The sequence below is a fragment of the Cicer arietinum genome, chromosome 4, assembly GCF_000331145.2.
Source record: "Cicer arietinum cultivar CDC Frontier isolate Library 1 chromosome 4, Cicar.CDCFrontier_v2.0, whole genome shotgun sequence".
Lineage (NCBI taxonomy): Eukaryota > Viridiplantae > Streptophyta > Magnoliopsida > Fabales > Fabaceae > Cicer > Cicer arietinum.
In genome coordinates, this window is record NC_021163.2 from 9,781,540 (window position 1) to 9,798,034 (window position 16,495).

Genomic DNA, 16,495 nt, shown 5'->3' on the forward strand with positions numbered 1-16,495 from the left:
TACAAAATATGAATAAGAAGGTAAGAAACTTGTATTTCTAATGTAAACGTAGGAGTTTAGCAAAGATTAATAATGTATTAATAGTTTAGTTACAAAACATATATCTTAAAATCAAAAAATGATCATTTCAATATGTTCTTGATGGTATCAAATGATCATGCCATTTTTTTTGGCTCTGTTTTGATGGTGGCGGTTAATATTTATTAGGGAAAATATGGAATAATAAACGGTAGGTTGCAGTGGTTATGAAGTGAAGACTTTTTCATATATGGTTGAATGTTAGAAGCATAAAAACAAAATATAAATAGAAAATGTGGACAGAAATGGTAAAATAATCTTAAAATGAAGAAGAAATGAGTATAAAAAATGGTGTAACTATTCAACCATGGTCCCCTTGAAATTTATAGAAGAAAAAGTCAATCCTTAAACTGTTAAAACCCATTGAAGAAAAATAGACCCTTAATATAACCGATTATAATTTGAAATTGTATTATCATTACGCGAAAAATTGTATTTTACAACGCTTTTTTTAAGTCATTTACAGCGCTTTTCCAAAAAATTAAGCGCTGTAGTATCCAGCGCTGTAAAAAGATACAACAACGCTCTTTAAAATAAAAAAAAAAAGCGCTGTAAATCTCTTCTAAAAATGCGCTACTTGTTGTATTAGTTTTACGGCGCTTTTTAAAAAAAGTGTTGTAATATGCATTCCTTTATTTCAATTAGATCTCTTTCTGGGATTATAACAACAATCTCCTTCATAAATCATAATATACAGTATCCGCAGTCTATGTTGTTAGTTTGACGAGAGCACTATAAAATAAAACATATAAGTCAATAAATATTTGTGGATTGATTGTTAATGAAATTTTAAAGCCATACCTTTCAAACCTTGATTGGAATCCATGTGATTTATTTGATTTTTGCTTCGACACTGTAGCACCCATTTGAGCTCGAAAAACTTGTAAAACACTATCAAATAAATGTGATTATTAGCATTAACAGACACATTATATATATATATATATATATATATATAAGAAATAAATGAATAAATGAATACAATACCTGAAGAGTGCGAAGAAATACATAGAGTTCAAAGGGTTACAGTTTCGTTTAAGAAGAAAAGCGAGAATGTGCAGAAATACGAACGGTTCGTAGGACAGAGTAGGGTTCTCATTGAGAAGAGTACGTAATAATGTTTGTAGGGATAGTAACAAATATGGAGATGATTTGCAATGGAGATGGTTAACAATATGGTTCGTAGGGACATTAGGGTTCGCAATGAGAAGGATAATGAAGAGGAGAAGAACACTGAAGTGTAGTGAAGTTTATGTAATAAAGAGGAAACTGAAGCGATTTAATGTTATATTTCATTTTTTAAAAGCCTATTACAGTGCTTTTTTAAAAAGCGCTGTAAAAGACCTCCTTATTTTACTTTTAAAAGCCTATTACAGCGCTTTTTTAAAGAGCGCTGTAAAAGACCTCCTTATTTTATTTTTTTAAAGCCTATTACAACACTTTTTTTAAAGAGTGCTGTAAAAGACCTCCTTATTTTACTTTTAAAAGCCTATTACAGCGCTTTTTTTAAAGAGCGCTGTAAAAGACCTCCTTATTTTACTTTTAGAAGCCTATTACAACACTTTTTTAAAGAGTGCTGTAAAAGACCTCTTTATTTTACTTTTTAAAAGCCTATTACAGCGCTGTAAAAGACCTTCTTATTTTATTTTTGAAAAGCCTATTACAGCGCTTTTTTTAAAGAGCGCTGTAAAAGACCTCCTTATTTTACTTTTAAAAGCCTATTACAGCGCTTTCTTAAAGAGCGCTGTAAAAGACCTCCTTATTTTATTTTTTTAAAGCCTATTACAACGCTTTTTTTAAAGAGCGCTGTAAAAGACCTCCTTATTTTACTTTTAAAAGCCTATTACAGCGCTTTCTTAAAGAGCGCTGTAAAAGACTTCGTTATTTTACTTTTAAAAGCCTATTACAGCGCTTTCTTAAAGAGCGCTGTAAAAGACTTCGTTATTTTACTTTTAAAAGCCTATTACAGCGCTTTCTTAAAGAGCGCTGTAAAAGACTTCGTTATTTTACTTTTAAAAGCCTATTACAGCGCTTTCTTAAAGAGCGCTGTAAAAGACCTCCTTATTTTTTTTTAAAAACCTTTTTACAGCGTTTTTCCAAAAAGCGCTCTAATAGGTCCTTTAATTATGTGAAATCAAAGTCTTTTACAGCGCTTTTTTTACAGCGCTTGTCAAAAAAACGCTGTTGTATCCTCCGTTATTTTTAAAATATCATATAACAGAGATTGTATTTAATAAGCGCTATAAAAGACATGCTATAAAATGTCATTTTTGGAGTAGTGTATTTTGGAATAAGCTTATATGTTCATTTATACCCATAATATTCTCATATGCAATCAATTCAACGAGTAAATAACTAAATGATTGATAACACATATCTATCATTAAATATAATAGAATGTTTTAATCTGTCACAATTCACAATTAACAAAACTCAGACACATAATTGATCATATAATTAATGCTTAATAATTTTTTTTGAAACAATCAATATTAGTATGTTAATATTATGTTAATATTTTGTTGATGTATTAAATGATTAATCTAAGAAGAAAAAACTACATCAAAAGTACCTTAAACTTAATTTAAGTGTTCAGTTCTGCCCTTTTTTTTTTTAAATAAAAAAAATGTAATTTATCTTTCAAAACACAACACTGAACCATAATAATTCTTTTATTCATTCAATATTAGTCAAAATGGCATCTTAGTTTTAAAGTAAGGCTAAAATGAGACAAAATTTTTGAAGTCAGTAAATGGAAAATTACATTTCAAAAGAAGGTCAAAATAATATTATTTTTCACGATTTTGGATGAAAAATTACTAGATCTAGTGTTGTTGGTCAAATAAATAAAAGGTTTTTTATTTTTTATTTATTTTTTATCTAAAAGAAGAATAAAATATCTTAAAGACCTTTAGCATTATACCCAAAAAGTTATTTGAAACAAATATAATATAAAAGCAATTTGACTTTGAAATATGTTATTAATGTAATTTTTTTGCACTACTATACAATTGTTATAAAAGTTTAACAAAAATAATTAATATGTAAGAATTCTAAATATTTTATTTTATTAATATGCAATACAATAGGAGATAAAATTATACATATTAACTATTGAATAATTTTACAGAAACATATAATCAAATTTCAATGTTGAAATATGTAATAATATTATTTCTTAAAATACCTATGCTAATATCTAAATAAGAAAATATAATTAGATGTATATGTAATTTTACTTCGTTGATGCTCCATAGAAATTAAAATTTGTCGATGATGTGTCAGAATCAAACTTTTGAAAAAATAGCATATACAAACCCGTCTCATCACACAAGGGCATATTTCTCTTTATTTTAATTTGTGAATGTGATTGTTTCATTTTGGTGGTTGGTTGCTTTTGTTTTCCGTTTGTTATCGTATATTTTTTAAAGCATTTTCCGTACCTTATTCACGTGGCCAACGGGCCAGGTTTTTTAAAAGGAGAGCAACAACATTTCCAACAAAAACACCTCGGGTGAAATAGATTTTTTTTTTTTATTAACTATTTGTTTTATCAGTTATCAATATTTTTCAATTTATTTTTACTTATTTATACTTTAAAGTGTATTACTCGTTTTACATGAATTAATTTTTTTTATGACAAAAAGTCAAAATTTTATTTCTAATATATATATAATTATATTAATTGATATTGCGGTGTTAAAGTTTATAATACGAAAAACTATTATTTTATATATCATGTTTATTAAATCGTTCGATATATCAAATTAATATTTCATAAATTTATAGTAATCTAGTTAATTTTGATATATCTAATATAAGAAATAGTAACTTAATGGTAAAGTTTATAAAACTATATACAGTTAAAAATTATCAAAGATATTATGATAGCAAGTTTAAAACCATTCATTTCATTGTGTGAAATGATTTTATCCCATATGTGTCGGAAGTCCCACGAAGAGATAAGATAGGGCTGTAATTATTGGGAAATATTTATATCACACCATGATCAAATTAAGTTAGTTATTATAAATAAATAAATAAATAAATAAATATGATAATTTAGTATATAAATATATGGTGCACACACCACCAAAGGTTCATCCCTAGCTAAATTGTTCATAGTTTGTGTTTGGCTTGGTAGATTCTCTTTCTCTCTTTCTCTCTCTACATATATAATATTAGAATGTGGAAAGAGTATATTCTGTTAGGGTTTCCCTAAGTTTTTCAGTTATAAATAGCAAAGTGTGAATGAGGGTTTGGTCATGACAATTATATACATATTTAGTTCATTTCATTGAATCAATTGGACTCAAAATTTAATATAATTAGGAGATTTGCTAGCTATACATATATATAGTCGTTGTTTGCAGGTGCAGCAGCATCAAGATTCACATACAAATTCTTTAACATCTTTAATTAATTGGTGTTATTAACTACACTAATTAAGGAGAGTGTTTTGGTATATTGAGAATCTTGATGATGCTGCATCAGCAATAAATGATTTCAACCTCAGATCTTGGATCCCTTAATATGGTTCTTTTTCATGTTCAAGTCAGAATCTCTGAGGGGTAAGATTTTATATATATTCATTGTTTTCATAATTATTTTTTTTTATTCTGTTAGCAGGATCCTGATATTTATTTATATCTTTAAATCAAATCAAGTAATTAATTAAAGTGATCTTTTGAAATTTAGAGTAACTGGTTAATTTCTTTCTGGTTCCATTCTTAGGGTTTTTATAAGTTGATTTATTTGTATATTCTTGCCATCATAAGAAAACAAATTAAATTATGTAGTTCATGGTATAGTTAATTTTTGTTTGAGGTAGGGTTAAAATTTAACCTCAGATTTAGTTTTATATAAAACCATATGGTGATGATGATGTGGAGGCTTAATATATATATATATGTTCCCTGCAAAGTTCATCTTTATGTCTCTGACAAATTAATGAATATATAAGTACTCTTTGAGATTCAGATTTTATCCCAAATTGAACATACACACATATGCAAACTAGTTCCATGGCATTAATTCTTGAAATGAAAAAAAAAGTAGTCATATATAAATAGTCCATGAGTTAACCTTTCTTGACTACTTCACCATGATTATGAAAGATATTCAGTTTCATATTTTCTTGTTTTACAGGTCAGACATTATATGATATCTAGACAGATTAAATTATGTTATGTCTTGTTCTATCTCTGCTCGCTCTCTGGCATCAGTAATCATTCTAGCTGGATGATAGTCCGGGTGCGGGAGCAACTATACTGTTGAAAATATTTTAGATACAAAAATTCAACACTAAGATCTACTTCCGTTGTTCTTCTATTAAGCCAAATCAAAATTCTAATATCACTTGCAGAGGAATACAGAATTACGAGAGCAACAACATATCAAGAGTTCTAAGCTTCGAAGAGATTTTGACAGTACATATTTATCAAAAACTTTAATGTATTAAGTATATAAATTACTTTTATTATATATTCAACTCATTATCATTTATAGGTGATGTGAGACTTATTCATTCATAATTGAGTTCAACTTGATTGTTGACTGTCCAAGTATATCGATATAAAGTATTCATTTTAATTATAACTTTTTGAAACTATTCATATCAGTTCAATATATGTATATACCTGAAGTCCAGGCACTTAAATCTTGTGTGAGACAGTTAAACTGTAGTGTGGGAATTGGGTGTTTCCATAATCAATAAAAGAGTTGCAGAACTCAGTTTAAAACCAAATTATTCCTTAATTTGCATATATATATATATATATATAGATTATAGATAGAACTGCTTTTTGGATTACGGAAAAGTAGAATATTTTGTTGTCCTAATTCTAATATTGAGACCAGGGTCAGAACTCAGAACCTTGTGTTAACATGAGTAGTATTGGCCACCCTAATTTATTTTATCTTTGAATAACTTGGTTTATTATTATTATTATTATTATTATTATTATTATTATTATTATTATTATTATTATTATTATTATTATTATTATTATTTAATATTTAATATTTTAATAATATATATTTAATTATTCAAAATAAGTTTATTTGTAAAAAATTAATAGAAATAAGACAATAAAAAATTAACATTTGATTGATAAATTAATTTGTCTTGTTTTGACTTTTCCAAGATCTCTACAACAATTACAAAAAAACTTTCTCAGTTATCATGACAAAACACAGAAATAAAATGGATGCAAACAACTTAATTATTTATTTATGTTGTAAAATATTTCTAGTACAACTTAATTAATTAGTACAACTTGATATATCAAGGACTTTTTTGAATTTTATTTTTATAAAATCTCTTTTAATTTTTCAACTGCATTAATTATTTATATATTAATATATTCTAAATTATGTCATATATTTTTTTCTACAATCTATAATAAATATTACAATTTTAAAACATAAGTTAACTCTCTTTAAAAGTAAACTAATAAAACAATTTAACTTGCTTAGAAATTTTATACTTATACAATAAAGAAGAAAATGATATATAAGTTGAAGAGTTGATGGAATGAGAAATTGAGAAGAAAGGTAGTATTACAAGAAAGTGGTACTTTGAGGAGACATGATATACATATGAGAGCAGCTTTTGTGTCACCAATTGTCTCTCCAACCATTTAAAAACAAAGAGTGCAACAAAAGAACTACTAGATTTTGGCTGTGACCCAGTAAAAATAAACAATAATAATGATTTTTAGTACTATAAAATATCTGTTAATGAGTTGTGATTCAGTATGTCATTTGATCTATTTCAAAGAATCATCACTAGTTTTGTACGGTACAGTTGTGTTCATGTGCTTTTTTATTTATATATTTATTTATTTATTTATTTGACATTATAATATTTTACTTTTCTAATTCGTTTAAATTTTGGCACATCAATAATTTGTTTAAGGCATTATATTTTGCTCGAATTTGAATGAATTTGGATCCTCTTGTTTATGATCGTTAAAGGAGAGAGAATAACAAAAAGACTTAAGAATAAATGAATGAGAGATAGAAATCTAAGAGAAATATAAAAGAGAAGTATAGAGTAGAGAATTTTGTAGGTAGTGATAGATTACGTCAGACTAGGGGCATGTGACCTAGCTTACATTAGGTTCATGTTAATCGAGACTTTTTTTTAAACAAATAAGCTAATGCTTCTAAAAAAACATATTTAGTTTAAAAGATTACATGCCACATAATAAGTCTATTAAGTTCACCGATTTAAATAAATATAAATAATATTTTTTTACTACTATAATATTGTATTAAGTTTTCATCTTTTTGTTATATATTTAATTTTTTTAGTAATTTACGCATATTAATCTCATTTAGTTTTTGACATATTTAAATGTATTATTATAAAATATAATTTAAGTATGATGTATATAAAGTTATATTCTTTAAAATGAGATGTTAAATATCAAAATAGAATTTAATTTCATTGACATAATAATTCGTTAATCTATTTAAAGATATGTTTGATTACTTAATAAAAAATGTAAAAATAAAATAGGCGTTTAAGTAGGCTAACAGACTATACAAACTTCTATCAAAGTCAGACTCATGTCTAAAAAGTAAGTCTATGATAGGCTACATGCCACGTCTATACCTTAAATTTTTTGACAAGTAGACTTGGATCTAGCAAAGCTTAGATAGGTGCAGCATATTATCACCCCTAGTTGTAGGGATACTCATCCAATCATCCCTTGCATTCAAATCTAACGGCCTTGTAGCCTTTACCACAATCTATACTCAAATATCTTCGGTTTATGCATGTTCAAATTTACACAATAATTTTTGTATCTTATTTTTTGTGTATATAGAAGAGATGATAACAATATCGTTATAAACACACACAATTGTGTCTTAGGTTCGAATACAGAACAAAACATTCAACTTAATAATATTAATATGTCTTACTTTGAGTTAGAATTTAATTACATATGTATTTTCTATTAATTTTTCAATGTGAGTTGCCAATTGCTTTTCTTGTGCATTTCTTTTTGGGTAGCAACCAATTATCATCTTATTATTAAATTATTTCTTTATTTTTCATAAATATATACATGACATGAATATTTAGATGTCCACTTAATTTACTTATTTTTTTAAATGACCAAACTTAGTAATCGCCTATGTTAGTAATTTTTCTTTCCATTTATATTTTAAGGTGAATTTACTTATGTATTCTTTCTAAATAATGTCACTGTCTAATCACGTTTATGTATCCTTGCTAAGTTTCACACGTGATCCTTAGATACCTTTCATGTCCCGACTCTTGGATTATTTAAATGATTTTTTTTCTCTCGCATTTGAAACATTATAAACATGGACTAAAGAAACAATATTATAAACATGGACTAATTAATTAAATATGAAATTTTAAGGTTTTAACTTTAAAAAATTTATTTATCTTTTGTTTTCAAATTTTAATGTTACATTAACTAGTGTTTTGCCTATTATACCCTTACCTCGTAAACTATTTTATACTGACATTAATGAAGAGAGTAAATGTGAGTGAAGGTCCAGAGTATACATATGTGAAATTTGTTTACTAATTAAAGTTATTCGGTTGGTTTTTATAAAACAATCTTAAAATATGAGCATACATGTAAGAGCATTTTTTGGCAATGATAAGTATATAAGAGCATAAGTAGTGTCGTCTTACAAATTATGATCCTCAACTTACTATTGTATCAAGTATACATTTAAGAACATTACTCAAATGTAAATTACCATGAATCATTGTTTACCCAAACTCAATTAGCAAAATGAGGTTTAGCATACATAAGTTTACAAGCCTTGAGTATAGAATGATTTGTAAGAGTTGTTAGATAAGATAACTTAATTGATTAAATAATTAATCTAACATTAATTCTCCCATAACTGCTTCAGGATAAGATAAGTTGATTTCAAATTTGATGTTGAAAAATGTTAAATTTAAATGACAATACAATTGATGGTTGATCTCTTCCTTAGGGGTGTTAGAATTTGTTGTGTGCTTGATGGATGAAATTTGTTGAATCATTAATGGTTGATCACTCATGAATAAATATTTTAAAAACACAATAGAGCACACAATATTGTTTAATATATGCTTAGATTGATGAAATTAAAATGAGCATATAAAATAGAAAATGTTAAAAAGTATATAAATTTATAAAATCTAATTTTTCAAAAGTCGGATAAATCATATAAAAGAAGAACGTATTATAGTTAAATGTATAATTTTAATAATAAATGAACGTATAACTATATATTTAACAAATATTTCATTGAAAGAAACACTTCAAAAAAACAAAAATGTTGAATAAACCAATTTCACATTTAAAAAATTAAAGATAAAGGCTACATCTCTAAAGTTGTAAAATTTTATAAATAATCTCATATTTTAATATACTTTGCATAAATTGTATTAATCAACAAGATTTTATCTTTTTTTTGCACCAAAACAAATCTAGTCTATATATAACTATTTAAAAATATATTTATTTTTTAACATATAAATGTTTGAGTATATTCTATTCTAAAATAAAAATTACTTTACTTTTAAATTACATATTATAATTATAATTATTAATACTATTATATACTCACACCGATATATTAAATTCTACCGTGTAACCTAATAGAATCTAAATTATACTATTTCGCGAGGCCAAGTTACATTGTAAAGATAGAAATTGTCAAACAGTGGCTTAGTATAAAAATAGGGCGGTGATATCCTTGCTCATAGTTAGCTAGGATGGTGCAATGCTAGTTTTGTATCATCATCCTCAGGTTAAACAAAACTCAGCTCTCAAAAGTTTTTATTTAATTAATTAATCATCAAAATATGGTGAAATATCGACAACATTAAAATTTGCTGAAACACCATAGGTTTTCAACAATTCTACCTTAAGTATTATCATTGATTTTTGCATTATTCTAAAACGGGCCATTAGCTCTTGGGGACAACCTAATGTTTGTTTGATTTAGAAATTGTTCTTTCATCAAATATATCATTTCAAATCTCCAATTTTTAGGATTTGTTGTTTTTATAATCTTGTATCTTTCTTAATTTGTTCTCCAACGTGTTCATGCAACTTTGTGACTTCTTTTGATATGCATTTTGCATATGCACTAAAATTGATGCATAGTCAATAAGTATTAAGTCTAGGGTACTATGCGGTCGAGTGTCGTATATCACCTCAAAATGACATTAGTGGTTGGATTAGTTGAGTTGTTATAAGTAAATAACTAGAATATGACCTACACTTTGTGCAGATTTAATTTTAAATTTTTTTATAAGGTGATATATATATATATATATATATATATATATATATATATAATATTAATTTTATAAATTTTTATAGTTATAAAAAAAAGCCATAAAAGATATTGTAGACTGTGTAATTAAATGAGTATATTTATTCTTAAAAAAAGATTAAAAACAATGTCTTGCAAAAGTTTAATCACAAAAAATTAACAATTTTACAACTGTTTCAAGTTAGATTTTAACTCTGTTTACAATATTAAATTTATACCATTTATTTGACATTTGATGATCTATATAGACATAAAATATTAACCATGATTTAAAAGATAAATTAGATAATTGATAATCATAAAATCTATTTTTATTAAAGTATATAAGTTATGTAGGAATTTTTAAAAGTTTAATATTTTTCCTACACATATTAAAAAAAAATTAAAATAATGCTCACGTTAAATATGTGCATTGATAACTAATAAGAGAAACAAAATACAATTTTTTTTATTAGATTGACTAATTGTTATTTGTTATGGTAAATATATGTGACGACACAATAATAAAAAAAATAGAAAAGTTGTATATGGACTATTTTTAATGTCTAAATAAATATTTAAAAGTATTTAAAATATTGTGTATCAATATTTACTTATTTAATTTGGTTTACACCAGATTTGATGATTTCTACTTTTTATACACTTCAACGTATCAGAGACATTATAGATTTTGTAGATATTATAGATTTTATTAAAGCATATATATTTTTCTAGTGATACTATGTATTATTCAATTTAAAGATATTCATGGAGGAAAAACCGTTATCAATAATAATGAAGGAGCAATGAGTGTGGAATAATTGATATTTATTATATTGTAATTTGTAACTTATGGCACATAAATAATTCCACAAAATATTATGCGAAAAAAATATAATAAAAATTTATGCTAAAAACAAATTGCAATAAAAAAGAGGAAAAATACTTGTTATATGACACAATATTTTGGATTGTAAGAGTCTATTTTAATATATATAAAAAAAATAAAATTATTTGTTTGAGATAATTTTTTTCTAGTAATAAAACAATTTACTATTTTGTACATAAAAAAACAATTTACTACTTGAAAAAGTTAAAAATATATTTTAGTATATAACCATACATAATAATATCAATATGTTTCAGAAAATATATAAACAAATTGCAATAAGAAAAAGGAAAAGTGTTTGTTAGATGTGTCACATCATATTTTTTTTGATGTGGCAACATTTGAATGAAGTGACATAATATTTTGAGTTATATAAGTCTATTTTAATATATATAATAGATAATATATTTAACTAGCTTGCACAAAGATAAGATTCTATTGTTTTTCAATATCTCTTAATACCTTCTGATTGTCCATCTATACGAACATGACTAACACTATTAAATTGAAACTTAGTATCTATTATATTTCATAAGATTCTCTAAAAGTGGTTTAAAAATGTAACATCTCCACCACAAATGATAGTTGTTAGAATTCTATAAAGTCGAACAATATCTTTGTAATGTAAGTCAACAAATTGAACACTCTCACCACCTATCTTTTGGCATAGGAAGTAGAGATATTGAACTAAGAATCACACAAACACAAGAGTGAATATTTTTCATATATTCATTGATCAATAGTTTATATTAAACTCTAATTTTAGAGGAGATGAACCTCTTAAACAGAGAAAATATGTCAAGCTAATAACAACTAACAAACTTCGTAATAATAAGAAAAATCTAACTAATCCCTATTAATCCTAAGTAACTCTTATTTTGATGTTCTATTTATGATAAGTGAACCATTTTTGCAAAACATAAAAGCAAATATTAAAGGACAAATTAATAAATTAATTTTGTCATTTAATTAAAAAACATGAAAGTAAATATTAAAGTATAATGACGGGTCAATAACCGTTTAGGGGACCATGATGAACTTTCACTTTCCATTAATTTTGGCTAAATATAAGGTTGTCAATATGAACATGTTGAAGGAAAAAATAAAAACAACTGCAAAAGTGGTATCCATTAAGATAAGATGCATCACAATCAAATGAGACATATATGAGGTATATAGTATATATGTACCTTAATGAGAAGATGACAAGTAACTGAAAAACCTCATTTTATTTCTACAAGATTTTCACAATATATCAACTTTGTCCTCAAAGATTATTGTTTTATTATTTGGGTCGTCAAATGAAGTTTTTCACATCAAATTAGTATCGAAGTTTATTAGAATCAGATTGATCGATCAAATTAGCAAAAATAATCAACTATAGAGATTATTTTGATGTTATTGATATTTCAAAAATCAAAATTGATTTTCTAGATCTTGATTCAGGTACTTGTTGAACTTGTGCCAGCTACTTTTGTACCTCTTTTAATTTTATGCAAAGGCAGTGAGTAGATATTGTACCAATTCTTAGTTAGTGTGTCCTACTGCTGCTACTTCATTTTCATCAATAATATAAATATGTACCATAAGGGTCCACAAAAGAGAAAAAGTTCTATCCTCACACTAAAGAACTAATTATCCACATATGCATTTCCAATGTTTATTATATATTATGGCAAACTATATATGATGTCAAAATTGACCATTCGTATGATTCTGAATATCTTGTCCAAATGATTTGGCTCCACAATGAGCATTGTGATCCAACCACTTTGGCCATATTACAATTTTTATTTTTTTTACTAGAGATCAATTTTATAGTATTTTTATTATCTTTATATAAATTTGAATTTTTTGAGTCCAAGGGTCCACATGATTATTACATAAATAGGATTAGATTTCACATTTTCATCAAAATTCTTAATAATATATACGTGGATCATCTCACTTATATAAAATTTAATGTCCACTTTTTCATCCAATTTGAGATTTCTTTTTTCCCCCTTGATATATCAAAAATATTCTCTTCAAATATGAGGTTACCCATTCATTTGGATATTCTCCTATTCAAACATAGGTTTTTTCATTCACAAACACTTGAATTGCCATTGACACTCAAAATCATCAGCTTTGATATTACTTTTGAATCATGAAAGTGATCAGATGATCTTTCCATTAGAATTATAGAAATCACACACTTTGATTGGATAACACATATTTACTCAAAATCTAAAAAAATTGTATATGAGTTATGTGACTTATACAGTTCTCAATATCCACATTTTCATCTAATATGAAACTTATTTATCCACACTTGATATACCCGTAGAAATATACACATTTATTTATTCCCATTGCAAAATTTTAGTACAATGTATCTTAAGTTAGGTTGCTTAAGTATAGCCACAATATACAGTTGAGATCAAAACTTTCGATTTTGTCCATCAAATATCAATGCTTTCAACGATGTTTTAAAGAGTCAAATTTATCATTAAGGGTTAAACATATTCACAATGTCCTTTTTCATATAATGTTTTTGTTTCCTCTTCTAATTTCTAAAAAGTAATGTTTTATTTTCTTTAAAATTTAAATAATTTCAAAGTCTTCTTTATCTTTGACTGAAATATAAAATATCATCCTTTGATCACCATATATATATATATATACTACTTGGAGTAGCCAAAGTTATCTCATTGTCATGAGACCATTCAGTCATGCAATCGTGATTTGAGAACATAGGCAAATGAGATAATAAACCACTTAAATTTTTTAGGTCAAGACTGCGACTGCACGAGCCCAATAAAAACCCCACTTATTTATGTCTTATTTCACGTGCACATGAATACATGAGAGTGATACTTTAACAAAAAATATTTTGTTTTAAAATGAATGTTATTTTTAATGTAACTTTAATTATTTTTTTAATTGCACCATTCAATTATTATGTAACTACTTCTGAAGCATGAATTGGATGATACAATTGAAAAAATAATACAGTTACCTTGAAATCCATGCTTGCAAATACTATGTGGCAATTATGATGTATGGTGGTGGAGGTGTGCTTGCTTGCAAATACTCGGTTCAAGTCAGTATTATGATTAAAGTGAGTGGAAGGTTTAGAATGAGACATATTTTAATAGGAGATAATGTGAAATTTATATAAACAAATGGAGATAGTAATAAACTTGGGCCATCTTTAAATCCATACCATGATGACAGTTCATCAAACCCCCAAATTTGTTCTTTTTTTTTTTAGTTTTTTACTAAATTCTAATTTGTGATAGTATAAAATATACTATCAAATTCTAAATTTTGATAATGTATCTAGAGACGGAGAAGGAAACATGAGAGCGTATAAACTATCACAACTATACCATTAGTGACTTAAAAAAGAAATGTAAGGTGCACATGCTTGCGAAGACTTAGGAAATTATACAACGTACCCCCATATTAAACTCCTAACCCTCCACAAATGTGATGAATTGATATATTTGCCTTCATATAAATATTAAAAGGTGTCATTTTCACCCACAATATCATTTCTATTTTTTATATATACTCTGAAATACTTTTTTTAAATTTTTTGGTACTGACCTCTTTACCTTCAAACTAATTTGTTGTTCAAAATTACTAGTTTTTTTCGATAAATTTTTCAGTACCGAAAAACTTATTTGAAGGTTCTTGGAACTATCAATTTTTTTTTCCAAGATTTCCGTAACACACCTTGTAACCAGAAAAGTTAAAAAAAAAAATGTTTTCAGTAATTACCAGAAAACTTGAAACTACATGTTCGCACATTTTCAACCTTCTGTACTAGAAATCTTATAAAAAAAAATTTGATAGTTTCCAAAAAACTTGAATTGATTGATCCTAAAATCTTAGAATGATAAAAAAAATATAAATTTGAATTTGTAAAATAGTAATAAATTTTAATGGTAAGGTTGGCATTTTAAAAATCGTTGAGTAAAAAGTATAATATTGGAGGTACAGATAAAATTTTCGAAGACTTATTGGTATTGAGCCTTTGTTACTAACTCAGGTGAGATGCTACTTTATTCATCGCCAATTTATAGTTTGTGGAAGCTTTTCACCTTATTGACTTTTACACAAGTTAAGATTTCGAATAAAAACTAAAACATCTAAAAAGAAAATTAAGTTGTTCTCATCTCAAATTTCTATAACATTTATTTTTCTTGAAATGGCTGTTGTAAGAAAACATAAAAAAATAAACACATAAAAACATCATTGAGGTTCCTCATTTTTTTAAACATTCATTCATTCATGAAATATTAACATTATCACATTAGTCCTCAAATAAAATTTCTTGATCAATGCATTAATTTTTTCAATGTTAAATTCTCACCATCTGAAAAATCAAATTAATATTTTCAAAAAATTTAGATCAATTAGATTTCGAGCATCTATAGCAAACTAAACCTCAAAGAATATTTATAAAAATAATTAATGATTTGTACTAAAAGAAAACGATAGTTAATGACTTATAAATATACTCACATCAACAACGAAATTTAGATACATGCAATTAACCAAATCATTACTAATTTGATAAATTTTAGTTGATTAAATTATTTTGACATATTATGAGTATACCCATTAATCGTTCTTATCAATTTTTTTAATTAGTTTACTAATACATCACTTTTTTTAATAAAAAATTATCTGTATTACAAGAAATAAACTATAACAAATATATTATAGAAAAACTCTCAAAAAATAAGTGAAACATAAATGAAGTTTTAATAATTTAAAATTCGATAAAAAATAAATTTAAACTTTAACTAAAAAATAAAAAAAAATTAATTATTTAAAATTTGAATTTTTTTAATTAATTAATCTTTAATTATTAATCACTTGAATTTAATTATTTGATATTTAATTTAAATAAATGGCTCAACCTTTGGAGATATAAAATACTAATTAATCGTCTCAACCCCAATTTTTATCATAAAAAAATGAAAGATCTCTGGTTGGAAAATTCCAAATCAAGGAAGAAATCGAGAGTATGAACGAAAGTTACAAAACATTAAAATTCCGAGGTGTGCGTGAGTGAAGTTACAAACACATCAACACACGAATTCGACGATGAAGGGAGAAAGGTTTCTGTCTATACCTGTATTTGGAGCATTATCATTGATGTTATTTGTGTATTACACAACAATCTTCATCTTACTCGATGATTGGGTCGGTTTACGCACTTCCCCTGGC

The 16,495-nt window shown here is 25.7% G+C and overlaps 1 protein-coding gene and 1 long non-coding RNA gene across 2 annotated transcripts in view; both read left to right on the forward strand.

The window, feature by feature from the left end:
• Nucleotides 1-4,152: 4,152 nt before the first annotated feature.
• LOC113786209 (uncharacterized) lies at nucleotides 4,153-5,704 on the forward strand. The gene is made up of 2 exons (XR_003472377.2): nucleotides 4,153-4,649; nucleotides 5,227-5,704. It is a non-coding gene; the product is annotated as an uncharacterized lncRNA (long non-coding RNA).
• A 10,519-nt stretch (nucleotides 5,705-16,223) lies between these two features.
• The window catches only part of LOC101505431 (probable protein S-acyltransferase 15), a 4,791-nt gene continuing 4,519 nt past the window's right edge, over nucleotides 16,224-16,495 (forward strand). The window contains 1 exon segment of the mRNA XM_004496185.4: nucleotides 16,224-16,494. Coding sequence (XP_004496242.3) covers nucleotides 16,373-16,494 — 122 coding nt within the window. The 5' untranslated portion in view covers nucleotides 16,224-16,372.